At 35.5% G+C, this 26,282-nt stretch overlaps 1 protein-coding gene across 2 annotated transcripts in view; it reads left to right on the top strand.

The window, feature by feature from the left end:
• Positions 1–26,282, top strand: part of NEBL (nebulette) — a 249,860-nt gene that overhangs the window by 139,500 nt on the left and 84,078 nt on the right. Inside the window, exons 1-5 of one of the 2 annotated variants that reach the window (XM_025895396.2) lie at positions 17,504–17,545; positions 18,047–18,281; positions 18,377–18,448; positions 23,317–23,421; positions 25,435–25,545. The exons of the other annotated variant lie outside the window; for it this stretch is intronic. Of the exons in view, the coding sequence (XP_025751181.1) occupies positions 18,204–18,281; positions 18,377–18,448; positions 23,317–23,421; positions 25,435–25,545 (366 nt within the window). The 5' untranslated portion in view covers positions 17,504–17,545; positions 18,047–18,203. Of the gene's footprint in view, positions 1–17,503; positions 17,546–18,046; positions 18,282–18,376; positions 18,449–23,316; positions 23,422–25,434; positions 25,546–26,282 lie in introns of those variants that run through there. 2 annotated transcript variants of the gene reach the window in all.

The following is a 26,282-nucleotide window of genomic DNA, read 5'->3' as shown; positions in this document are numbered from 1 at the left end:
CTCATAATCTTCCTAGATGAGGAAAAAAGCCCTGTATGAGACAGAAGCTGCCATTCATGTCTAAGAGTTGGCATCCCATGACAAGGAATATTGTAGAAATGTGAATGAATTATTACGCTTTCATGTTTATTCTTAACAGAACCCAAATTGTGCAATACAATTACAGAGTACAGAATAGAAAAGTCATGGAGTTCAATAAGTATTGACATCAACTTGTAATTACAATATAAGCTGATTGGGGAGGTATTTTTGGCAGCTTTTAGGACCTAGTACAGTGGAGACGTTGTAGCAGATCTGGACCACTCAGCAATGGTTCAGTAAAATCTGAAAGTATAGCTTGCAATTCATCTAGATAGTATGATATCGATTAAGAAGAATGTCAACATAATTAGAGAATCGAGAGTGCCAAAGTAAGAAGATCAACCAAATCCAGAGATACTGTGGTGATCTGGTGAGACAGAAACATTCCTGATTCAGAGCTTCCAGACTTGATATTTTTTTATGGACGGAAAGGAAAAGGAGAGTAGTTAATGATTCAAAGAGGAAGTGGGGAAAGAGAGCTGGAGGAAGACGAAAAAAAAAAAAGCTCTTGGGTTAGAATTAGAATAATGTTGCTCTGGTCTATTTCTGTCCTAATGCTGCATTTGTGTATTGTAATAGGCTGTACCCAGGAAGCACTAAATGTAACCAGAAGTACAATCTTAATTTTCTTAGTTTAAATTGAGAACAAGAATGTTGTTAACAATTGGGTTCTTTCTGTTTATGAGTACAGTGGGATAAATGAAATACACTTAAATCACAGTGTCAGTCTTGTTTATTATATTTTGCTATACCCAGTGATAACAGGATTTACTTCCATCCTCTCCAAGATTTCATGGGATCTTGAACAAAATAATGGTGCTTGCCAAGTTTTCATTTTCATTGTAAACAACGGTCAGCCTGAACAACATATATTACTGTTGGTTATACTGGTTTGGATAGGAACAGACTTATAGTCATTGTGTCTGAAATTCAGTGAGAACTGAAGAAAAATACTAATTTTATTTGTTTGTCTGTTTGTTTTAATGGATGTAAAGTAATAAAATTAGTTTAGTGTGTTTATTCAGAACACTGGTAATCAAGTTCACTTCTAAACCAGCAATGGTGAAAGCAGTAGTGGTCCCTCTATATCTTTTCCATGTCAAAAGTTTGTAATTTCTCATCTTAAGTCTAGTTTTGTCACAGTTATCTGTTTCCATTGCTGGTAACTTTTCCTTCTTTCTCTGTGTAGAAAGTTTGTCCACGAAGTACAGTAGCTTTGCAGCAATACTCGTCAGGGAGTTCTTAGGTGAACTGTAGGCACAGGTTTTGCTTTTAGACCTGTTGGAGCTGTCTGTTGCATTGTTTGACCAATACTTTCTATTCCAAATGCTTGCTTTTGTCTAACTTTGCCACTTGTAACTGAAAATGTCTATGTCAGTTGTCATCCTGGAACAGCTCTTCCAAAGCTAAGATAAATATCTATATTACTTTACTTATGTTTTGAAAATTTATCTCTTTTTTTTTTCTTTGGGTAACTTAAATATTTTTTTTGCTGCATTTGATGTTAAAAAAGAAAAATAACGAGGCAGGAGAGGAGGAATATTTATATGATGGATGAGTGTTCTTCTGTTGGTCTGCATCTTATTTGCTTTGAGAATGTAGCATAGCTAGAATTTACTATCTAACAGCTACTTAGGATTACCTCCATGTTTGCTGCTGGATGTTGGACTGCTGCATATTGGACCAAGCTGAAATATATGAAACAGGAGTAGGAAATTTCTCCCTTCTGTGCCATCAATGCCTCAACAGTCTACTGCCTTCAGGTCATTCCTGTGTAAAGGAGATAGAAAAAAACTGTGGGAAGCTGTAAATAGAGGATTGAAGAAAACTGAAAAAGAAGAGCGTTGAAATTGAGACTAGCTATTGTTTGGTGGAAATGGAGAAAATTAGGACAACCCGGGCAAGGAAATTGGGACTATCAGTTTGTAAAGAACCATTAGTGTTTGGGCAAAGATATAATATAAATGTTAACTTTGACAGGGAGCTATTTTTAGAGCCTGGCAGATTGAAATGTGTGGCAAAGGACGATACAGTCTATCCTTAGTTTGTCCGCTCAGGTGGCAGATGTCTGTGTGATGAGTTTAAATGTTGCAACCTGTGTGAGTGTCAGTCCAGGAATTCCTACTTTCTTAGCTTTTGGGAAGATAAACTAGAAAACTGTATAAAAATCTTGAAGAAAATGTTACTTCAAATGCATTGACAAACATTTGTAAGGTTAGGTAGGAAATGACAGATTTCAGGTTTGTTTGGAATCCTTGGTAAAGACCATATGTAGGGTGATATAACTCTAAATTACATTCAAATATTTTTATGTATAATATTTTCATATTTTTAATAACCTAACTACTGTATTTGCTTATTTTCATTGTCCAACACTTGTCTTTCCACTCCATGATTGTGTATACAGGTCTGACCTTCAATTTTAAATGTGAAACACAAAGTTCATTCCAGCTGCTAACAAATCTTGGCTATCTTGGCACATCAGATATATCTACCATAAACTTCCTGCTTGAGCCTGTAATCGTTCCTCTGACTCCTTACCTGGAAGACTGTTTTTTCTTAATTCTTATTATTGGTTTCATAGGAACTGATTTGAAAGTTGACCTACACCCTTTTAAATTCTACACAATATGTAAATTTTCCGAAGAAGTATGATGTAGAACTCTCATCTGAGGAGTGACAATGTAAAGTTGAGATCTCCAGATCAAACACATCTGCTTTTTGTGTGCTTACAATCATCCATTGATTTAATTTGAAAATGAATGTTCACTGCTTCATATCTTTCTCAGTAGTGTTGTATCTGTTTTATGAAGTAGAAAAGTATGAATTCAGCTGAGGTCTATAGAATAGGTTTTTCATAAGATAGCCTGCTCAGGTCATGGCCATACATTCGTTGTAGGGATAGTTGTCTTACTGTATGCCAGCCATCTGTTTGTTAGGACCTATCTGAAAAAGGTCATTGACCCAAAACCAGTGGAATTAAATTGCCCTGATTGACTTTGCACTGGAAAATATTTGGCATATAAAGAATTTTTAAAGCTTGAAGTCTTTAAACTGTCACATGCCCAGAGGGAGTATGCTGCAGCTCAAGTGTAAGGAGACTTGCACATGTGGTACCTGTGAAAGGAGAGTAACAGTGGGAGAGGAATGGGAATGAAGCAGGAACAGACAGGTGGTTAACCTGTGGGAGCACTGGAAAAGTATTAAGCAGTTTTTCAGTGTGATTGTCTCCATCTTAGTAGTTTTGTGAGAGCTGATCTTTCCTCCCGTTCACCCTCTTCATCTCCTTGTCATAGAAACCCTGCATTAGTGCAGACAGCATGCTGATGATGTTACCATCGCGATGCGTTAGACCAGCTCTCATTTTCATAGTATCATGGGGTGCACAGTGTGTTTTCTGAGTAGGTGGTCCCATCACAATTTTTTCTGAACTGTTGTGTAGAGCTGCAGTAATGTAGTTTGAGAATGGGCTAGTACAAAATAGCCCTTCAGCTATGGTCAGGCTAAACAGACTTGGGGAAGGGAAGCATGAAGCTAGTGATTCTGGAGGTTCATTTGGTCAGGCTAGGAGGAACATAGAGTTGTTTAGGGTATCCAGAGATTGGAGGCAGGATGGGAGGGCAGCGTCAGAGGAAGCGTAACACTCGTTCTGACATCTTGAATTGCTTTCATACCACGTCCTGTGCAAAGCACACGCTGTGGCAGCAATCTTCAGTAAAAGAGATCTGGCTATAGGATTTAAGTAAAAAACATTTTTAACTGCACCATCCAAATAGAACAGCATGTTATTGGAAGTATCTAACAGTGCCTTATTTTCAAAAATGTGTTCAGCTTTAAATTTTGGAAGAAGAATGAATATTCTGTGCTGCCAGCTTTTTCTTCTGTTTGTTTCTTCCATAAATTTGAAACGATAGTGGGGACTGTGCAGCCAAGCACTGCTGGTGAATGGATGTTGGAAAAAAGAATGAGAAGCCACACTGGTATGGAGGAAATCATGTGGCTACAGCTATCTATAGGAAAAATAAACATCCTTTTGCCACTTCCCCACAAAAATGTTTTTATATCTGGAAAGAATAATGGAGCTAAGGCAGATAGAATACTGAAAGAAATTAACATCTATACACAAAATACATTGCCTCATGTAAATACAGCATTGGGCAAGCCATTTCACCTCAGAGGAAAAATCTGTCATTGCAGATGAATTTAGGAATTAAAAAATTCAGTGGAATAGCAATACGATTGAAAATGTAAATGAAATTTCTTCCGGTACTGTGTACAGTATAGAAGTTATTGACAATAATGTGTGGAAGGAAGAAAGAAAAGAATACACAGAAACAAAATTGTAAACAGTGTATGGCTGAGCTGAGGACCGCCTCTGGTTATGAAGTATTTGCTTTTCTTGGTTTTATATCTGTGCGTTCTTTCTTTTTATGCAATATTTTGTTTGCCAACCATAATAATTTTCTTAAAATAATCTTAAGATGTCTTTATTTTTTATTTCTCCAGTTGAGTTTAAGAATAGAGGTGCAAAGAGACATTTTCAAAATCATAAACTGAGGCACGGAAGGCATGTCATTTAAGCTTACCATATGAAAAACTCACCCCGAAGACAAAGATGTGCTCCCAAAATGTGTATTGCTGTGGGTTTTGCCAGCTTCTGATTCAGCAATGACATAAGTTTGTCTCTCCAAGTGGAGCAATTTTTCCAATAGCATAGGATTCTGAATGAATTTTTGATAAAAGACTGAGCAGGAGTCATTAATATTCACTCAGAACAAAAGAACCTTACTAAAGTAAACTCTCACTCCATTTTTCTTTTTATTCCAAACAGCATTCTGAACACATATTCCACTGGCCTGACCAGGGTAAATGGGGAACAAATTCTTCATGCTGCTATGTATTGAACCAACATTTCTTATTTATTTAAAAAGACAAAACATTTTGTTTTTATTTACTGAAGGAACACCTGAGTGTCCTGAAAGGAGGTGATGATAAACTGAGGCACCATGTGGAAAAACATAGGGATGTTTGATTAAAACCAGGATATACACTGTCTTTGGTTCTTCAAATGAGTGATGTAGATGAAGAGATTTCTGCATCTTTATGGATCTTAAATACTGGCAAATAGTATTTGGCACAGTATAACTCCAATACTATATATTATCTTTCATAATGAGCAAAGACATGAAAACCTTTTGTCTTTTTCTGTTTAGATTTGAATCAAGGCAAATGCATATTCCAGTATATAACAGGTTATGGAGGAACATTGTTCTATTCCAAATTACTTTTCCCATGGATGGAGAACACACGAATAGATTTTTTCTATACCAGTGAGTACATTTACTGTTTTTGACAGAGTACAATCTGCAATTCAGAGTGCAGTAAACTAAACTGTACGGTGGATAACACATCTTGTAAAAGAAGGAAAGCCGGATTTTAGTTCTAGATCAAAATTTACCTAATGAACTCATCTTCTATTTATACCTTATTGATTTTAAAGTTCAGCTAACTTGAGCTTTTTTTCTAAGCTCTCCTCAGCTCCATTTTAACTCTGGAGTACCTATATTGATTACATCGGTAATCAATACATATCAGCTACTGTGTCTCTCTTTACAGCATTCCTGAAAAGGTCCCACCTTGAGTTGTTCTGATAATAAGAATTATGTTGATAGTGATTTCAGCCATTTCTTGTACCAATGCCTTAGATAAAATGACTAAGTCATATTAAACAGATTTCTGAAATCTTGTGTTTTTTGGGTGGTTGTGATCTGAGTGAGTTGTTTCAGGGCATGCATGAAAGTAGGCTGTAAATAATGAGAATTGTTCTACACAGATAATATTATTTTGTAACGAATTAATGAAAAAGTAAATTTCAATTCAGCATAGTCTGTAAAAGAGGTCAGGCGGCATTAAATTGAGTAAAGAATTTGTGCTAAACTAATTTTAACCTCATCTTTGCATTATTCAAGTAAATATTCATGCTTTTGACTAAAATATAGATCTCGCAGAACAGAAAATTCTGAGCCCCTGTAATATTTTCTACTATTTATGGACTCTACCATTTTCATACATGAGAATTGTGTATGGCAGAGATTTCGCATATATTTGATGTTAAACATAATTCTGATTTGTTAGAACCAGACCCTTTGGGATTAGTTGTGTTGTCCTTATTGCTGAAAAGATAATGGCTATCTACATGGGAAGAAAACTTTTGTTGGGTTTTTTTAGAACATAGAACATGTTTATTTTTAAACACTCTTTTCTTTTGTGGCTAGAATAGAAGGGAATAGTACTGAATTAAAGCATATAATTAATTTGAGTCTCCAGTAGAATTAATTATAATTTGTAATGGACATAAAATCTGTGAGGAATGTCCATATTCTTGCACTGTCTGGAAGTCATTTTACACTAGAAGAAACAAATCACAACAGAAATCCAGTGCTTTTCAAACGAAAGCAAAGCAGCAAAGACTGATAGACTTGAGCAGGAAGTAGAAGGAAACCAAGTTTTTTGTAACAAAACTGATTAAATTTGACAATATGCAAATTCATCAAGTTTTCTACACATGAACAAATCCACTTACCTGCTTTTATAACTTTTATCAGTACATCTATTAAGTCAAACTGGGATAAAGGTAAAATTTTTGCAGTTAAAGTTCAGATAGAAGCAGACCTTCAAAGAAGAATCTAATTGAAGTGTATGAAGTTAAGTCTTAGTATTTTGTTGGACTTGAGACCGAGATCGTATCATTCAAGGTCGTTATACCTGAGTACAGACTTATTTTCTCTGGTTTACTTTTTTTTTTTTCTTTTTTTTCTTTAAGGATTTTTAAAAAAATTTCCTAGATTCAGGAGTTCTGTCCTTGTAGTGACCCTATGCTTCTTAAAAGTTGAGTCCCAGAAATTGGAGTGTCACTTCTGTAGACTTGGTCTTGACCAAATGGTAATTATTAATTCTCTACTTTAAGATCGTTAACAGTTTTATGTCTGGCAATTTGTGTTGTTCTTTTTGAAAGTGACTAATAACAATATAAATTTTTAATTTCAAAACCAACAACTTTTATGTTAAAAATTTTTATCTAACAAAGTTCATGAGCACCTCATATACACTTTTTAGCTCTTAGTCTTGTAATGTTACTTTAAATGCTGCTAGCCTGATATATGATATCTCCATCTGCCTTGATGTCATATGATGTTATCCAAATACTGTTCAGAAAACCTATTGGGTCTGGTCCACCAGTTCATCATTGTAAAAGTTCTGATATTGAAAAAATTCATTCTGCAGTTGCGTTTTGAACTGGTAATCTGTCTTCTTAAATTAGGAAGATGAAGATCATGGCATTCACAAAAGATTTGCTTGCTCAGGTGAGATATTCACAGGGTATAATTTTCAACACTGTCACACGATGTGTATGAGCAGAGAGCAGAATCTGCAGCTCTGTTACAGCATCATGCAAGTATTCAGCATCCAAATGGTCCCTTGTCTGCCCAGTGCCTAAATCCTATCAGAACCTCCCAGCTGAAGTCTTTAGGCAGAATTTGGAGCTTACCTGCCACTCCACGACTGCAGTGTATGTGTCACAAACACGTTCTCTCAGGAACTGGGTGTTTAGAGAGAGGAAGGCTTATTACCATTTTCCTGTTAGTTCAGGTGTGATGACATTCCTCTGGGAAGTGATAGACATTGCTTCCAGCCCAGCGGGTGCTTGAATCCATAGCTGAGGGACCTAATCCTGACTGTAATGGGGATTGTGATGGGCATTTTGCTAAAGCTGTACCATGGTGTTGACAAGAACAGAAGGTTCATGGGCCAGAGAAGAGTCTCATGAGGGAGCAGAGCTCTCTGGTTGAGTCTTGTGGTTATCACACACTAAGGACTAGATGTCTCGGTTCTGGCTGCTGCTCCAAAGACTGTTTGAATGTTTAATGATAGTGAAACAGTAAGATTAAACTCATTATTAGCCTTACAGCCAACATAAGATCAATATGACTTGTGCTCCGATACTAATTTTTTACCTCAGTTTGATTTTTAGCTTTAGAAAGTTCTAACATCTTAAAACACCCCTGTGGATAGCATTAGTCAAACACTGTGCTGTACTGGATGTTAATATCCTAGGATTTAAATATAAGCTTGGGGAAGCTGAGTCTGACATATTTTGAATGTCTACACAGAGCATATTATAGCTGCATCTTCATCTTGCAAAGAGATGGTTTAAAATTGTTAAAAGGAAGTGAAATGTGTAGTTACATCTGGGGCTGTAGAACAGCATCCATGTATGTAAGATTAGGCATTTCCCACCCCCGGGGTTTGCAGTTTTGTATTACAGATTATCGTTATTGCATACACTTTTCTGATGAGACTGAGAAATTTCTTTAGCTGTAGTGTAAAGCTGCCAAAATACATTTACCACAGACCTTAAGGCAAATATAATTCTTCCAGAGGCAGCCTCAGGCTTTGGAGGTTTTTGTGCTGAAAGGCAGGCTTAGACTTCCCATGAGATCATCAAAGAGATAAAAGGACTAAAAGCTCTTCAAAGCTAGGCCTTAGGCCCTAACACAAATTAATTCTCTGGTGATGGTTTATGTATGTAAAAAAATGAATAAATATTTACAAAAATGCGATTTAAATAGAAACTTACCCAACTAGACTTGAAATTAACTTTTTAATATTACCTATTCTTTTGAATTGAAAGAAAAACATCTTACTATAACTTTAATTTAGACATCAGATGGCCAGGAAGGAACATGGTATTTTCTCGCCCTTTCTGTATGCAAGATTTCAGAGAGGTTATCTTTCTTGTTTCATGCTGAGTAGTTACTCCTGGTAACTAAAGAGACATTCAAATTGATTTGCATAACAACTAACTACACTGTTATTCTAACTCTATCCTGCACATTAACCCAATTGATTACCAATTGTAGTTTAGTATAAGGTCCTAAGTGAAAGAACTGATCTATGTTCTGATCTCCTTTCACTTTTTCCTTTCATATTTTTTTAGGCTGTATCAACACTAAAATTTGTTTAACAAGAAGGTGTTCTAGGAAAAAAAAAAAACATCTTCAATGCTGTAAATAGAGTATTATAAGTTAAGAGTTAGTTTATGCTGGAAATGACTTAACAGAAATATGACTGAAAAAGAGCCAGGAAAAATCCTGTTGAGAAGCTCAGTGATATCAGCATTAAAACTGTAGGGCTTGGAGTCAAGAAATCTTGATTCATTGCAGGCTCCCTTTCTTACTGTGGAGATGCTGCTTTGTTTCATGGCTCCCTGTTCTCCACCTTGTAAAATAGAATGATAGGATTATCATATATCTTCAGGTATAGAGCAAGGACCAGTCCTGCAGAGTAGCTATTTATCCACTTTACAAAATTCCAGATGTTCAAAGGAGATTTAAGACAGCTTCTTCTCCAGATCAAGTCTGCTGCACCTCCCAAACCTCTGTCTGTACCGTGGTTGTCAATTGGCCATGAATCAGCAGCATGATAGGAGCAGGTTTTTTGATCAGGCTTGCTTACTACCCATGGCTGTTCTTACTTAAGCCTGACTCCAGCTGAGGCCTCAAATGCCTGAGGACAGGGAGAGGACTTGGCTTGCTCTGTGCCTGTATTCTCAATCAAAGGCTTTAGCTCTGTATTTATAAATTTTTTTAAATCATACCCACAAGAAGCTGTATGAGTAAAAAGTGTTAATGTTATTAACAGCGACCAGTGATCATGCCCAGTGATGGTATTTCTGGATAATTTGTAGTGTACAAAACATTGCTGTAGTATTTCTTTTGCCTTTCTCCTCTCAGGAGGTACTTACTGTTGTGTTTCACGCAGTGCAGGCGTTAGCCTTCTTTGATTTGAAGAACTGTAATTCAGTGTGCTTTTTTAAGTGGTAATTTAGATATACTGTGTTATACGAAGAGCATCGTAGCACTATATTTTTATTATTAATTTATAGGAACTATTTTTTCCTATAGTAAAATATAAGAACTGACATTTTAATAAATATTATGATGGTTTTAGTAGATGGAGAAGTATACTCACCTAAAAGTATCAGTGTCGAGACAACTGCAAATTTAAGTTCCACTGTTGTCATTGCTTGTTTTCAAGAGTAACCAGGTCCCAGGAATGACTAAAAAGTAAGATGAAGCAAGAAATACCAGTTTTGTGTCCACTACTGTTTTGAAGAAAACAATTCAGACTTGAAGTAAGATGATACTTTAATATGAAAGCAAATTAAATAACTGATAAAGCATAATTGTTTTATATATTTTTTCATAATTTTTTTTGTGAATGATGGATCAAAAGTAAACCAATTTAAAAATAATACATTCTTTTGCTAAAATCTTCACATTTATTTGGAAAGTGCTGGATCAGCTTTTATTTGATCCATGCGAAAGAAATTTCCCTAGATGTAAAAAAATTTTAAGCTGAAATTTTGCAAATAAACAATGGACCACAACTAAAGTAAAAGGTAAAGTTTGATGTAACTTGTTTTAAAAGACTAAAAAAATCAGATAATGAATCATTCTGCTTCAGATATTCAATTAAAATTCTTTAAAAAGATGATCTGCATTTCTTTGAATATAAAAATATGTTACTAAATGCAAGTTGACATTTCTAAATCAGGTACTTGCCACCTCATCAATGATATAAGCAGAAAAGTATTTTTCAATGGATAGTGGAAGATGTTTTTATCATCTTGTCAGTGTTGTCATGGAAACTTGTGTATATCGTTGTTAAACAGAGTGTGCATAAGGATCTAACATTTCTGTGATTTATTATTGCTAGCTATTGTATTTTTAGTGTATTTTCTTCAACATAATAGTCAATGCTCACGAACTTGTAAGTTGCTCTCCTCGACTATAACCACGAACACAATTAGAGGATTAGGTTGTCCAGAGAGCCCTTTTTATGGGATTCTTTGTTAAAAGGTTCTTTTCAATACAGGTTTATTAAGAGTTGTATTTACAAATCCATTGTAGCCTGTTATAAGCACTTAAAAATTAATATTTATTCAAGTAGACTATTTTGACACAGTACCTTTTTTTGGGAAGAATGAGCTATCTATCAGTCATTATAAACTCTCAGTCTTGAAAATTGTGGATCTTTTCTGAATGTGCATTTTATATGTTATGTGCTTTTTTTTTTTTGATTACACTGCTAAATTCGTAGTACAGCTCGTGTGTATAATTGCCTTAACCTATCAGGCATGGAATGGTAGGCTAAGAGATGCTTGACTATGACAATCCAGATTTAATGCTCCTGGACACAAAGTATGTCTAACTTGTTTTTTTGTTAAAATCTTATGATGGATACAATTCAGAAAGTAGACAAAAAAAGGTGAACTGTTTGTTTTCTTTCCAAATGAGATTTAAGAACCAGTAATTTTAAACACAATAAGAGTGATGTATGTTTTACATAAGTAAAGGTTTATTTTTGTCTTTTAGTGTCTGAAGGTACTACAAAATATGCCTTCTCCTTCAATTATTTATGACTTGAAATTATTTGTCTTGATAAAAAAATGAAGTTACTAAAATAAACTTTTCATCATTGAACAAGTGACTTCTGTTACTTCAAATGTGTTAATTAAATTTCTTTTCTTATCCTGGCCTGTTTGGTTTCATCTTTTGTGTTTTGGGGAGCTTTCTGAAGACTATTCTGAAGTTTAAAAGCTGTTATTTTAAATAACTGTCAATGAAGAATGAAGTTTTTTGTTTTACAGTTACCTGTCTGTAGCAATTTGATACAAATGTAACTTACCTGAGAATTACAGTACACATGAAGTGTTCCAGAACAGTACAGTTTTAAGGGTATTTTTAAAGGTGTGTGTTACATATGGTATTGGCATTGTTCGGTCCACAGAGTTACAGTAAAAGGACTATGAAAATACAAGCGCAGAAATATGAAGAAGAAAAAACTCAATTAAATACAAGTAAAATAAACCACCGTGGCTTTAGTTTCTAGAAAAAAATGCATTCATTAGGTAAGCGAGGGTTATAGACTGAAAATTAAATTTATAGGAAATGTCCAATTTTCTCTTCCTGCTCCAGGAGTTTCTGTCAGTTCAGGCAGTTAAATTCAAAGTAATGCCACAAGAAAAATTCCTGGCAAGCAAACATGCCCAATCTATATGGCTAAGGACTAAAAAGGAGTCTGTATGTAAGACAAATACATTTTTCTGTTATTTCAGATTACAGTAAGCCATATATGAATATATAGTCACCAAGAGGAAAAAGGAAATATCTTTAGCTTTTTAGGATTTATCAAAGCAAAATGAAACTTGTTTATTACTGGCTTCATACCTTTTACCTGCATTTGCTGATGATTTTAGCTGTGATTTATAGCAAAGTAGAATTTCCAAACTCTTATTATATATTCGTGGCTCTTTCTTCCATAGGACTTAGTTTTGGATCAAATGAAATTTTTGTAAATGGAAAACTTTGATCTATCCAAACTTTTGTGCAGGTAAGGAGTCCTAAGAGAAAAGCCATATATCCCTGTATTTTCCTCTTCTGCCGAATGCGATTTTGGTTTTATGGATACCTGACACAGTAACCCAGTCAGCTCATAGTTTTATTTTCTAGCCATCTTCTGTAGAACAGCCTTGTGAAATCTAAGCCTCCAGCTGCAGAGCAGAGAGATAGCTTGGGTGTGTATTGCTCTCCACGGGTTTCAGGGGACTAGCATGCAGGTCTCTTGGCCACTTAGCATGCAGACGTAGCACCAGGGCTTCAGTTTTGTAGGTAACAGGAAAACATATCATGACTATTCATTGTTGTAATGTAATAGTAAGAGGTGCTGAAGAGCCTCAGCTGCTGTACCTCAGAGCTGTTAGCTCTGGTGGACTCCCATACCTACTTGAGCACTTGGGTAAGGGGGAAGGGGCTTTATGACACTGAACAAGAAAGGGAATTGCCACAGCTGTGTCAGGTGGAATGGATTAAACAGTTGCAATGCAGTCAAACATGGCATCTCAGCTCCTAATGCATCAGCTTGTGAAGAGAGCTGTAGGAGGGATAAATTTTTCAGGCTTCTGGTTAAACTGAAAATATTAAAGGGGTGGAAACACCAAATTGCTTCATCGTTGAGGATTTAATTTCTTGACAAATGAAAAATTAGAAAAAAAAATTAGGTGGAACTGTGTATCCCAGCTAGGAAATACCATTTTTGAGGCTTAAAAAGTATTGTGTAAACATTGTAGGCAACTATAAATATTGGCAGAAAAATGAAGCAGAGGCTTTGGGGTATTTTTAGAATACATTAGTATGTGAAAAGCTTTATGTTGATTTATTTCAATGTATTGTTCCTGATCACAGCTAAGGTTACATCCACATGGCACAATCTTATGCCCTGATGACTACTTTCAGTTCTGAATGGGTTCATTTCTCAGGATAATGAGCTCAGACTACACTGCTTCTTGTATCTAGGTTAGATTTGGTATTATTATGTGAAACTAGCTGTGTACCATACAGACATCCGAAATGCTCTGTCATCAAAATCCAATTGGACTAGACAATGTCTCTGAGAGTGTGTGTTTGCAAAAAATGTCTATATTTATGTATTTATTAGGCACTGAAAATTCATTAGATTTGCTGGGATTCAAGAGTCAGTATTCTAACATCTCATTTGTATTTGTCTTTAAAAATATCATTGCCATTCTCTGCTTTACCAAGACCCTAAATAAAATAACTTACATTGAATGAAAATCCTAGCTTAGAACCGTGAGGTATTTGCAGGTTTTGAAGTGTTATTGATAAATGCAGTGTTAATGATCTGACAGATACAAAATTATGGGTAAGTTTTTTTTCGAAATAGAGCCATCTCTTGAATTTCCTTAGTTAATGTGAATTGATATTTAATTTTCAGGGAGGTTAAAACTGGCAGGCTGGGATTCCTCTAATTATTCTCTTTGTGATTCTGGCGCTGATAGCCTAACTATGAGCTTCCTTATACAGGGCTGCTAGGAACTTCTAGTCAGATAGATGAGTATTTCTAGAAATGAGAAGTAATTGAGTGTCAGCACTTACAAATGCCTTGTGTGCTTTTTGAAAAAGACACCACCATCTGTGTTGTGTTGAATTAATTGTACTTATTTCAGTGATGTGCGTGTCTGTCCAGTTAGAGCAGAAAATAACATTTTAATTTCAGGGATATCTGTGGGTTGATTTTTAACTCACTGGAAACAGGAAAAGCACTAAAACTCTGCCTCTGCTCTTATTAGATTTTCAGTCCAGAATTGAAAGAAGTATATTCATAATGTGTACATACCTCTCAGTATAATGCTATGCAGACTTTGACCTGAAATACCTTGGTCCTTAATTTGCAACCTGTGTTCAAGTACCCTATGAGGAACTCTGCATTAAACAGATTTGAGATGGTGATGTTTCTGGTATCTTTACTAGGACAAACAAAACCTCTACTGTTTTGTGAAGTGGTAGAGAAGTTCTTTCAGTACATGTCGATATTGCATATCTCAGAAGGCTTTTAGGGATTATGCCAAAAAAGTCCAGTGGTATTGTTTGTTCAGGGACAGAATTGAGAATCACCGCTATATTGTTATGTGAATCAGGGCCAAGATGAGATGAAACATTTTAACTTTCTGGGCTAACAACTCCCAAAGGTATTTTTTGAAAGATTGATAAAGGGACAAGGAGATGGTGTGGCTTTGGCCAGATGTGGACTCAGCTGTGTATGATCAAAGTGGGAAAGCTGCCCAACTGTGCGCCTGAACCATTCACATGCTGGGTCAACTTGTACTCATGGAGACTCAGGCTCATTTACGCCCCATGTTTCTTCTGCTTCTGCCTCCTCAGCAGATATGTGTTTAAACCAAGTACTTGAGTAATGTTCTGTGTCAAAAAATAGTGCATCAACACAAGCCAATGACAGCCCTAAGTGTCAGGAGATTGAAATGTCTCCTTTCATAGGATAAGCCATATAGTTTGCTTCTGGAATGCTTGTCTTCTCTTATAAAAGGTTCATACACAGTGAAGGTTGCATATTGCAAGTACTGTGCTTCTGTGAACAATTTAGACAATGTACAGTTATTTTAATGTTGTTGCATCTTCTTCAGCAAAATAGCCTCATTATTAAGGCTGAATCTGAACTGAGATGTGAAACATCCATGCAGGGTGGATGGAGATAAAAATGCAGTGTTTCCTTACAAAACTTGAATAAGTTGGGTACTTCCCTGAAGAAGCCATTTTTCCTCTTTGTGTGCATATTAAGTTATCTATAATGCAGTAAGAAATTCTAATTCTGCCGTGCCCTGTGTGCATATAAATATTGTGTACACACAGCACTCCTTTACAGCATTTTCTTAAAATTTTGTACAATTTGATTTTGTTTAATCTGTGCTGTTTCATGCCAGAACAAACGACTATGGATTATTCCATTATATGTAGTGGAAAATGGTTCAGAAGTGTCAGTTTGGAGATTTTGGTAAAAAATGGAGGATTTGTAGGTGAAAAGTAATCTTTAATACAACATAGTTTATAATTGTTTTGGGGATGTAAAGCTCAGCATTTTAACTAGGCCTTTGTTCAGATTAGATTTAGTATTTTTAGCATAGTTTTAAAAATGTTGTAAATGTACACAAACATTCCTGCTGATTCTAGATTATTTATTGCCTCTTGTGGAAGTAATTAAAGCTTCTTTCCCATGCCTGGAAGTGTTCAAGACCAGGTTGGATGAGCAACCTGATCTAGTGAGTGGCACCTTTGCCCTTGGCAGTGGCTTGGAGCTGGATTATCTTTAGAGTCCCTTCCAACCCAAGCCTTTCTATTATTCTTCTCTGTCTGCAGGCTATTAATTGAATCATAATGCACTTCTAAACCATGGAACTCTTAAGTAGTCCTAACAAATTCTTCCCTGAATGATATCTGGATATATTAAATTTTCAGACTTACTTCATTGCACAGTGAATTTTATCTGATAGTATTCAGTGCTTTGAGGAGGGAAAAAAAGTGAGACAGGTTTCTGTGTCATATAGTATCTTACTGCGTCTGTTATGTGAAAAGTGGAATTTTGAATAACTTGGGTACAATTAGTTGATTCTGTGATATTTCCCCCTTACTTAGTGCATAGTGATATATTTTTCTTTAATATGATTTATATATATATAATATATATATAGTCCAACTACCTGATCACTGCAGGGCTGACCAAAAGTGATCTTGCAGATTTTTATTATGCAGAAACCATTGCAGAGAAACCAGAATTAATATATAAATTTTGGTATGTCCTGCTGCTGAACATGCATGAGATACAATGTAAGCAGGTTAAAAAGCTGAACACCTCCCTTTCCCCCCAAAACATGAACAGTTTTGACTTTGTCATTTTGACCGTAATTGCTTTCTGGTGCAAAATATAGCAAAAGATTTCTCCATATTCAGCAAGCTTTGCAGCTACTAATAGCTTTTCTCTGCTCTCTTAAATATTTTTCAATGCCTTCACTTAAAAAATTTATTAAATGTAGGAAGAAAGGGGAAATTGACTGCACTGAAAGAATATAGTATTTGCAATACCATAACAAAAATCCCAAAGTGAAGCCTTAGTGCTGCATATTTGTCTGGCACTTTTGTAGGTGCTCTGTCTCCTTAACATGTGGTCCTTGAAATCACACATGAGTCTGTTGTTTAGAAATATATTTGCTATGACCACAATCTTCAAAAAGAACCTATTACTCTGAATATGCATCTTATAAGACTAAACCATTTGTTTTCACCAGGATGAAACACCCTGAACTCCAGAAGCAGTCAGCATAAATCCCAGGTAATTTTCATCTATACAAACCAGACTTCTCGGTTTAACCTAAACTTTAGCAATGCCAATCCAAACCTGAACTTTAGGAGTTTATATTTGAGAGTGGAATGGAAAGTCTTGAAGTTTTCTGTACCATTAACATATAAAGAATTCTGTCTCTTGGTTTAGGCTGAAAGCAGTTTGTGCCTTTGTTCTTAATGCTTTTTTTTTCATATTTTCAGACCTTAACTATGTCAAATGTTTTATTTTTTCTCATCTTTGAAATGTTTCTTTTTCTAAGGAAATGTATGCTTTTAAATAAGCTCTAAGGATGTTATGTTTGCACACAAGTACTTAAAAGTCTTTGAAGTTTTTTTTTTAAAGAGCACACATTCCTTATATCTTTGCTTGATTACAAAACTGTGTAGTGGTGAATGACTTTACTAGATAAAGTTCATAATCATGACCTCTACAAAATGAGAAATATACAAGCTACAATTTGGAAAGAAAAATGATCTTAAAATGCTGGTTCCTCCAACTGGTCCTGTAACACCTCCTTGCTCGTTTTACAGGAGTAAATACTCTGCACCAGTCGACATAAGGATATCTTTCAGCTTCATTGCAACTGGAGTCAGTGACTTCATACTGAAAGAGGCTGGTTTTGAGACTACAGACCATGACAGTTTGTAAGAGCGAAGGAACGTACACGTCTGTGTGAATGCGTAGCCAGGTATACCTGTAAGAAATACAGACTTGTCTGTATCTATGTATGCACAGGTTTAAACTGCAGCTAGCATGATATGGAAAGTATTTAAGGAATTTTATAAGCTTTGTGGAAAAGAAGTAATTCTGAAAAATGTACTAACAGTTACACCTACTGGCAAATGAGAATAGTGTGCTTTTTTTAGATCAAAAAGCTCTATTATTGGGCCAACAAAGTTTTGTGATAACAGTTTTGGAGTCATTGATGCCTGGAATCTTAGAACTGGGCAGTTTTACCGTAAACTTAGAGTCAATGTTCCCCTTTTAATCCTGTTAATTTTACTACATTACTTATGTTGCAAATTAACTGCATCACAGTATTTTGTGTTCATAGTCATTTTAAAAATAGTTGATGGGGATAGGTCATTTAATTATATTTTATCAGTAAGAAAGCATTAGCTCTGCTGTGACTGATAGCTAGCAAGGCCATCTGCAATGCTTTTCAGTTCACTCACACTGAATTGTTCAGATAAAGGCTGTCAAGTGCTGCCTAAAAAAGGAAGGAGCTGTGGTGGCATTAAGTGCAGTGGAGGACACAAATCCAGGCACACTGGAGGATCTGAGCTGTTTCCTGCAGCAGTGAACCTTTTCAGAGTTTTCATTGTTGTTTCCTGCAAAGTATTAAAATGCGAGTGTCTGTCATTCAGGATCTCAGGGAGGATGAAAATGAAAATGAAAATGAAAATGGGGAAGAAGAAGAAAAGGTGGGTTAAACCCCAATAGCTTTTAAAAGTACTTATTTCCTTCTGTTGTTACTCTTTAGGACGATAAACCTAGAATGATTACCTTTCTCTTACAGGTCTTCCTCAAGCCTGTTATTGAGGATAGAAATATGGAACTGGCCCGAAAATGCAGTGAATTAATAAGTGATGTAAGTGACAGTGACTATTTGCATCCTTATATTTGAATTTCTTTTTTTAAGTGTGTTTATATTTATGATACATATTTTCTCAGATATGTACAATGTAGCATGTACCCATCCAAAGCTCAGATATAGAAGCACACAAAATAATAGAAAAGCACTGATTATTCTAGTACCTTAAGTTATCAGCCATAGAGGGATGAGCTTTTCAGAGCACTTTGATGGTATGAAACACAGGACCTAGAAAGGAGAATGTTTCAAAATGTCTATTGGGTGTCTGCCATGAGAACACCTTGGCTGCTTTCATCAGGAAAATGCAGTATTTGTTCTGATTATAGCCTATGTAGTTTTATTGGTTTGAACAGAACTTGGTTCAGTACACATAGCTGTAAGGAGGGAGGTTAAAAATGGATTTTGAATGTTATCTATTGGTCTGTGGTCACAGATGCTCAGAACTGCTCAGCATATTGTATTGACTACGCTTATAGGACAAATCCATTGAAATGCTAGAATATCTTTAAAAATATTTAACTAGCTTATTCTTGACTTAGTTACTACAGATTTTTAAAACTGTTTATCAGTTATAGACATTATATAAGCATCATAGATCAGATCCAAGAAATTACTGAGCAGAGAATGACTTTAGAATATTTTAAAGAAACTGAAAAGGGATGTCAGGCTCATGTTGTGTTGTAATCTATATTTAGATTTGTGATGTTTATTTTGTGGGAATAGAACATATAGAATCTACACTTTAGGTATAAATTTTTAGGGGTTATGTATTGGAAAAAAATAGGTAATTCAGAAGAACCTGGGATGTGTAAGTATTACAGTGCTGGCTTGAAAGTGTGACTTGACAAGGTCAAAGTTTCCTCTTTGTCCATATATCTATTTCAGTTTTCACAGAAAGAATGCTGGAAATTGGATAGATCCTTAAGAGAAGGTACCAAGATGGCTCCCTTGTAATCTCAATCTACTTTAGGAAGTAGTAGAGATTAATAATATTTTTTACTGATAGCTATCTACATGCTTTCTTTGGGAAAAAATAGCATATGGTGCATTAAGTGCCTGTCAACTCATGTAAAGGCCAAAATGAAAATGGACCTGGAGCACTTATCTGACCCAAAATACATTTATTGCTTCCATGCAGCTTCTTTCTGAATGTGATTGCTGTTCTTAAAGGCAAAAACTTATTGAAAAGTGCTAAAGAAATATTTTCTTTAATTGAAAAGGAATTATTACTATGCTATGTACCCATTAGGAGTAATGTTGGCTTTGACTGTTAATTAACTGACAAATGGAGTGGCTACATTTTCTCGGATTTTCTGCAGGGCCTTGAGAGCTAGGGTGAATAACTAAGTCAAACCAGATTTCTGAAGCTTGTAATGGTTCAGGGATTTTTTGCTGTAAACTTGTAATATGTTTAGCCTACAACTGTGTTAGATTTTCCTTGAGATATGTCAAGCATAATGGCAAAGTGTCATTAATGCTTTCAAAGCAACAACAGTATGTACAGGTCCAGACCAATTAATTTAAAAAAAAAAAGACTGTGTTTAAAAATAGCTTTCAAATTTAGGGCCTAATTCAGCCTCTGATGAAATCAGTGCATTTATAGAGTATGAATGTTGGTCCCCAGAATTTTTGCTATAATGGAATTTCGTATGTTCAGTGAAGTCCTTCGTGCTGGGGGATAAATTGTTTACCCTGCACACTTCATTGTGGAGACCAATGAACTGCCAGGAGTTTGCATTCTTACCTTTGATTTTTGACTCATTGACATTCAGAATTTTTATATATTCCTTATCCTTTTTACCATGAACCTTTGCAGAAAATACTGTTTGTGTGGATGTGTCATTGGTGTACATCTGTATGTTTTATGTGTACAGTGGTTTTATGGCACTTGCAGTTTGGCCCTAAGATGACCTTGGGAGAGCAGCCTGTGTCCTTGCTGCCCACGAGACTGGGTGATTGTCTTTCTCTGATGGTGGAGCTGTCAGCACAGCTCCTCCATCAGAAAGCAGCGCCAGGAGTGCACATACCTGAGATACTGGGGTTGCATTATGCTTGCCCTGCATTCTTTGCTGGCAGACTTTAATTTGGCAATATGGTTTTAAAAAAGTGTTATGATGGCAGTCCTTAGTGCATGCATAGCTGTCAGCCTTGAGCTGTATGTAGGGGAAGTTGTGTTAATGTGCTCCTGTTCTTCAGGAAATCCCCAGTTTCATTTGAGGTTGGCAGTTTGTTCTGTGGCTGTGATACCCCTGGATTGTTTCTCTCAACAGCCATTTCATTTAATCTCCCTTCATGATGCAATTTAATTCCACAGATGTTTTCAAAACTGTCGTGTGTTTGACTTATATGAATTACCTTCCTTTCCAGTCCTTTTCTCTTTCATATTGAAATTGCGCCCATCCATTTGCTTGTGGTGTATTTTCATATTTGTTTTGATTATGGGGTGTGATGTTGTCAATACTGTTTATAAGCAGAGACGGGAATTATTATACACGATATTTGACCAAACTATCATAATCCTTTTCAGTAGAATGGCAGACACTCTGCCACTGAGAATTCTGCTCAGTTTCGTTCATGTGTGGTAGCGGTGCATCTTTTCCCCTATATAAAAAGTAGAACTACTTGCCATTTAGCTGTCCTTGCTTTATCATGTCTCTGTTATAAAGGCCAAAGAGACCTAGAGTCAAGTGGAGGAGCAGCGTGCCTTTCCACTCATTATACTTGTTGCATATCATCTTCCATCTTTCTGTTTCCAAGCAATGTGGACAATTCTGTAGCAGAATGGAGTGTGTTGGATCACAATTTGAACAAACATTTTGTTATATGTCCTTTCTAAATGGTCCATTTGTGTCCATTTTGTGGCCTCTGTGGGTTACCATAATAAATGTGAATAATAAAGGAGTAAGGGGGTGGCATTAGTCCTTTACTGTTTTTGGGTAGTTTGAAAGCATGACTTTTGCAGCAGAACCGTTTTTGATTGTTTCTTCTGGTCGTGTTTTGTCATTCCCTCCAATTAAGATACACCTTAGGAAGCTTTTATGTTTGAGTTTTGAATGTAATTATTGCTCTGTAATTAAAATGGATGTAATTGCAGTCAGCTTTTGATATCTATGGGTGGTTTATCTAAGCTGTGAGCAGCAAGACTCTCTGTCTCCTCTACCAGAGTCACAGTTTTACAGGAGTTCCTATTGGAAATGCCATCAAACCTAACCAGTAAGCAGTCAGCTCCATAGATTTCCCATGCATGTGGGCAGATTGAACAGTGTGTGCCTGCTCATGTGTTCATAAAACTGCACTTATTTTGTATATTGCTCTGTGATTACCTTGGAGTACAGTGTCATACACAGGTTACATGAACCACTGGCTTTGTGATCCCTGAATAAAATCATGACACAGTAATGTTACACTCATTGTTCATCAAACAGTTTTTATTTAGAATAGACCATAATCCACAAAGGCAGACAATATGATTTGGTAGTGAGATGTAGATTCTTTCAGTAGTCCAAATGTGGATAAGTTCAATATTAAAGTTGTTTACTGTGTGAGGATTAAGTAATCATGAGTTTGAGATGAATTCAGCATTATCTAATCCATTTTGCAGTGTACAGAAAGTTTGCATCAGAATGTACAGGAGCTGATTTTGTGTAAGCTGCCATCCTTCTCATGAATTTTCCAGGTCCCTGTAGAGAAGCATAGACTAGAACTTGTGATATCCATTAAAGATTCAGAGAGAGAGGAAATTAAGACTCCATATTTCTGTAATGCTCGGATGCAGATCATATTGCTTCTGTCAGTGCTTGTCAGCAAGTCTAGAGTGCATAAATGCAAGCTACTGTTATGCAGAATGTGAAAATGGGGTTAGAGAAATGATAGTAGATAATAACCATGAAAGAGCTTAGTACTAAATAATTAAATTTGGATTGATCTAAACTATTGTATGTACAAAGAAAGAAATATCACTAAAAACATTTAAGGCTATCCACGTAAAGTGTCTGTCTTTAAAACTTATTTAGTCCATCTCATCATAATTCATCATCTTTCTTCATGAAGTTCTTATATAATAAAGGTACCTACCTGTTAATCATGTCCATAGATTTTATCCTTCTTATAGTCTCACTCATACAAATAAGTAACTCTGACTTCATCAAGTCGTGTGGTACCTGCCCACACTGTTTGCCCATGGTAAGGAAAAGGTTAGTTGTTAAAAAAAAAATTGTGTTTCTATTTTTTTTGCAAAATATATCATGGTGTTTTGTTTCAAAAATTGTTTCCTTTGTGCATACACAATTTAAAAATGGCTCAATTTAAAATTTATTTCGTCTTAAATTCTTTTAATCCTTGCATGTCATTTCTGTTGGGTGCTTTGTAGGCAACGGTTTGGCAGTGGCCTTCTGAATTTATTCATTGAACTCTTGGATTCAGAAAGGGGCATTTGATGATGTTATACAGATTCTGTGCTTGCTATGTCTGTGTTAGAAGTTAGTTTAACAATTTTATCTTTGAGATCAAGGATCAAGGAGATCAATTATTTGATTCTTCTTTCTTTAGACATACTAAAACATCTGCAATGGTGGTGAAAATGTGCTGTAGATATATAAAAAAAAATCCTATCTTTTTCATCTTTATTATTAAAGAGTTCTGTGACTTTTACATAGTCCTGGTACTGTGTGTGAGAACTGGGTGTTTCCCTTTATGGTTTAATTTGATCCAGCTAGAGGTACTTGCAAGCCATCCAGAATAGTATCCATGAATAAAATAAAATAATAATAATAAAAAATATTTAAGTAAAAAATAGCTGTTGTTTATTTTTCTGTGTGTGTGTGTTGTGTTTAAGAACAATTAAACTCTTTTTCTTCTCTTTGTAGATACACTATAAAGAAGAGTTTAAAAAATCTAAAGGCAAGTGCATATTTGTACCTGACACCCCGCAGCTAAAACATGTGAAAAGTGTCGGTGCTTTTATTTCTGAGGTAAGATCTAAAAGGCTGAAGAATTTTCTTGGCTTCTTATCCTTCTTAAAAAGTCTCTCAGTTGGATACTGTGACTTTTAGCAGGGGAAGGACAGCTTCTTTCAAATAACAGTTCTGTTTATAACTAAAGTGACTTAAAAGGCTGTAATTAATATATACCGTATATGTGAGTAATAATACTTTGGAATTATGTGATACTTTTATTTTGGGATTTGAAGATACTTTGTTAATGGTTCTGAGCCAGTCCTAGCTATCCCATTTTATGGGTGGGTAAACCGAGGAATAGGAAAAGAATTTTTTTGTTGCTTGTTCTGCAATGATGAAGTTTGCAAACTTCACCTGTGCAAAGTTTCCCTGCTGTGGAGAATTCACAGCCTGATATAAAACAGGAGAGAAGGGAACTGTTTCCATGTTATCATCCCTGTCCTTCTTCAGTGAGGGACCTGGGGCAGACATCGGGTCAATGCCATCTGTGGGTTGCCTGAGCACTTGCAGGCCTCCCTGTGTCAGAGTTTTTAGGTCTTGGTGTACACAGACATGCACACACACAGGCATACACACACACAGACACGCACAGCTGTAGTGGCAAAGAAAGACTAACAGCTTCCAAAATGCCAGAGCAGCATTTACTGCCAGCTCTTCATGTCCTAGGTACAAGGTGCTGTAGAATTGCATCTCTGATTCTTTTCCATAGGTAAGAAGAGCAGCAGGAGTTTTACATGGCAGAGAGTTGCTTTGTTTGGGAATCACTGGTTCTGGGTGATTTTTCTGTCACTGTGACTCTGTGTGGCTACATCCAATAGAAGTGCATCTAGTGAATATTTTTGTTGTATTTATCTTTCTGTTTTCTAAGAAAGAGTGGCATTACTCCACGGGGTGTAAATCTGATGTAATCACACTTTATAAGAGGCAGACTATTGCAGTCTACAAAAGTACAGTATATAGCGAATATTTATCTAATCCATCTGATTCCAAAGAAAAGCTGCTAATTATAAATCAAAGATTTAGAGATATAAAGGTATTTTAAAATTTTTAAACCCCGTATGTTTCATGTTACCACACTGTTGAGCACTCTATCTGCTTATTGCAGCATTACCTGAAGCTAATGATGTGATGGATGGTTTATCTTGTAAATTACTGACCTCTAGTGTCCCATAACCTGTTTTTGCAAAACTTGGACACTGAAATTCTTAACAGCATGTCCACAACAGTGAAAAAGAGCCCTCTGGCTTGGAAAATTTATTAGAGCAAATTATTTATATAGATATATACATATGGGGAATTAATGTCTAATGAAGAACTGTATATTGCACAGTAAATTAATGACATTAGCCAGTATAATTTAAAATATTTTTTGTATTTATGATCACTTTCACAGCTGTACTTGACATTGTTTTTATGAATTTGAAAAACTTATATATGAAGCAGAAGCCTCACAAATTTTGAACTATTATTCTGGTCTCTCTTGTGAAACCCTTTTGTGAGGATTTGCTAGTACTGAACACTGGAGGAAATACAGGATAAGTAAAAAGTGATTAAAAAAATGAGACTGTAATATGAAAAGATAAGGTAGAAATGATGGTGGACATGCTAATTTCAATGTTCCCGTCCTTTCCAGCTACATTTAATTGCTGATACTTATTAATTGGTAAAATATTTGTTGTTGACCTCTCATTGCTCCCGTTGTGCAAAACTTGTGAAAAGAGAAAGAAAAAAGATAAGTTTTGATTTTGAAAATTATTTGAAAAAATATAGAAAAAATCTGCCTTGCTACCGTATTTTATACTCCCCTCCAAATGATTGAATTTAATTAGTAGATATTTTGCATTGTTTTGTGAATTAGACACATCCACCTAAAGTATTATTTAAATATGTTTTTGCTTGGAAGTTAATGACAGCTTTAAATTTTTCCAGTTCTAATGGTCTGTGTCATTTTACTTACTAGAAAAAATAGGTAATATGTTTACTGTGTCTTAATTTTTGCATTATATGTCACCTTTTTCTGCCCTCTAGGTGAAGTACAAAGGAGCTGCTAAAAAAGACCTTTCCAACTCTCTTTATCAGCAGATGCCAGCCACAATTGACAGTGTATTTGCAAAAGAATTAATGCAGCTTCAGAGCAAGGTACAATTTTTAGAATTGCAAAATGATTTTTAGATTAACTGTGTGTCAGGATATGGCCAATTTGAACAAAATATTTGCACAGACACTTGATTGCTGGCTTGATTTATTTGAGTTTATCAGCCACAGTTTATCAGCATAACTTCTTAACTTCAAGAACTACTCAGTTTTAAAATGTTGACAATCTTTTGACATTGTTATGTTTATTAAATATACATTTAAAAGCTGCTAGTGCATTCATAAATCCATTAGAAATCTATGAATGCAATAAGGAATTAACTGAATTCAGTGACATTGCACTGTGCTTATAGAATAGATGAATCATATAACAACTATTTCCTGTTGGGTGTTGTATTAGCTATATAAAATGTTTGATGCTGAAGGCAAAAGAATAAAATCTTTGATGACTTCTATAGGCACTTACTGATAGCAGTAAATGTATTTGTGATGGTCTACATACTAATACAACGAATTTTATAGAATTAAAAATATGAAGTATATTAAAGATAGTGTAAAGCATGTAAACAACCAACAAAATAGTAAATTCCACTTCAGTTGCCTTCGGGGGCTTAAAAATATAATACCCTAAATGTAAGCAGGTGACCCTTCACTTCCATTGATCTCAGTGGAATTGCGAATGTTAAGTATGTGTAATATGAATGGAGCTAGAGATTTTCATTGTTACTCATGAGAATTACAGCTGATAGATGGTCATTGTTTTCCGTCCACCAAACATTTCC

The sequence above is a fragment of the Manacus vitellinus genome, unplaced genomic scaffold (genome assembly GCF_001715985.3).
Source record: "Manacus vitellinus isolate BGI_N305 unplaced genomic scaffold, ASM171598v3 scaffold_3_pilon, whole genome shotgun sequence".
NCBI lineage: Eukaryota > Metazoa > Chordata > Aves > Passeriformes > Pipridae > Manacus > Manacus vitellinus.
This window is presented reverse-complemented; position numbering and strand designations above follow the sequence as displayed.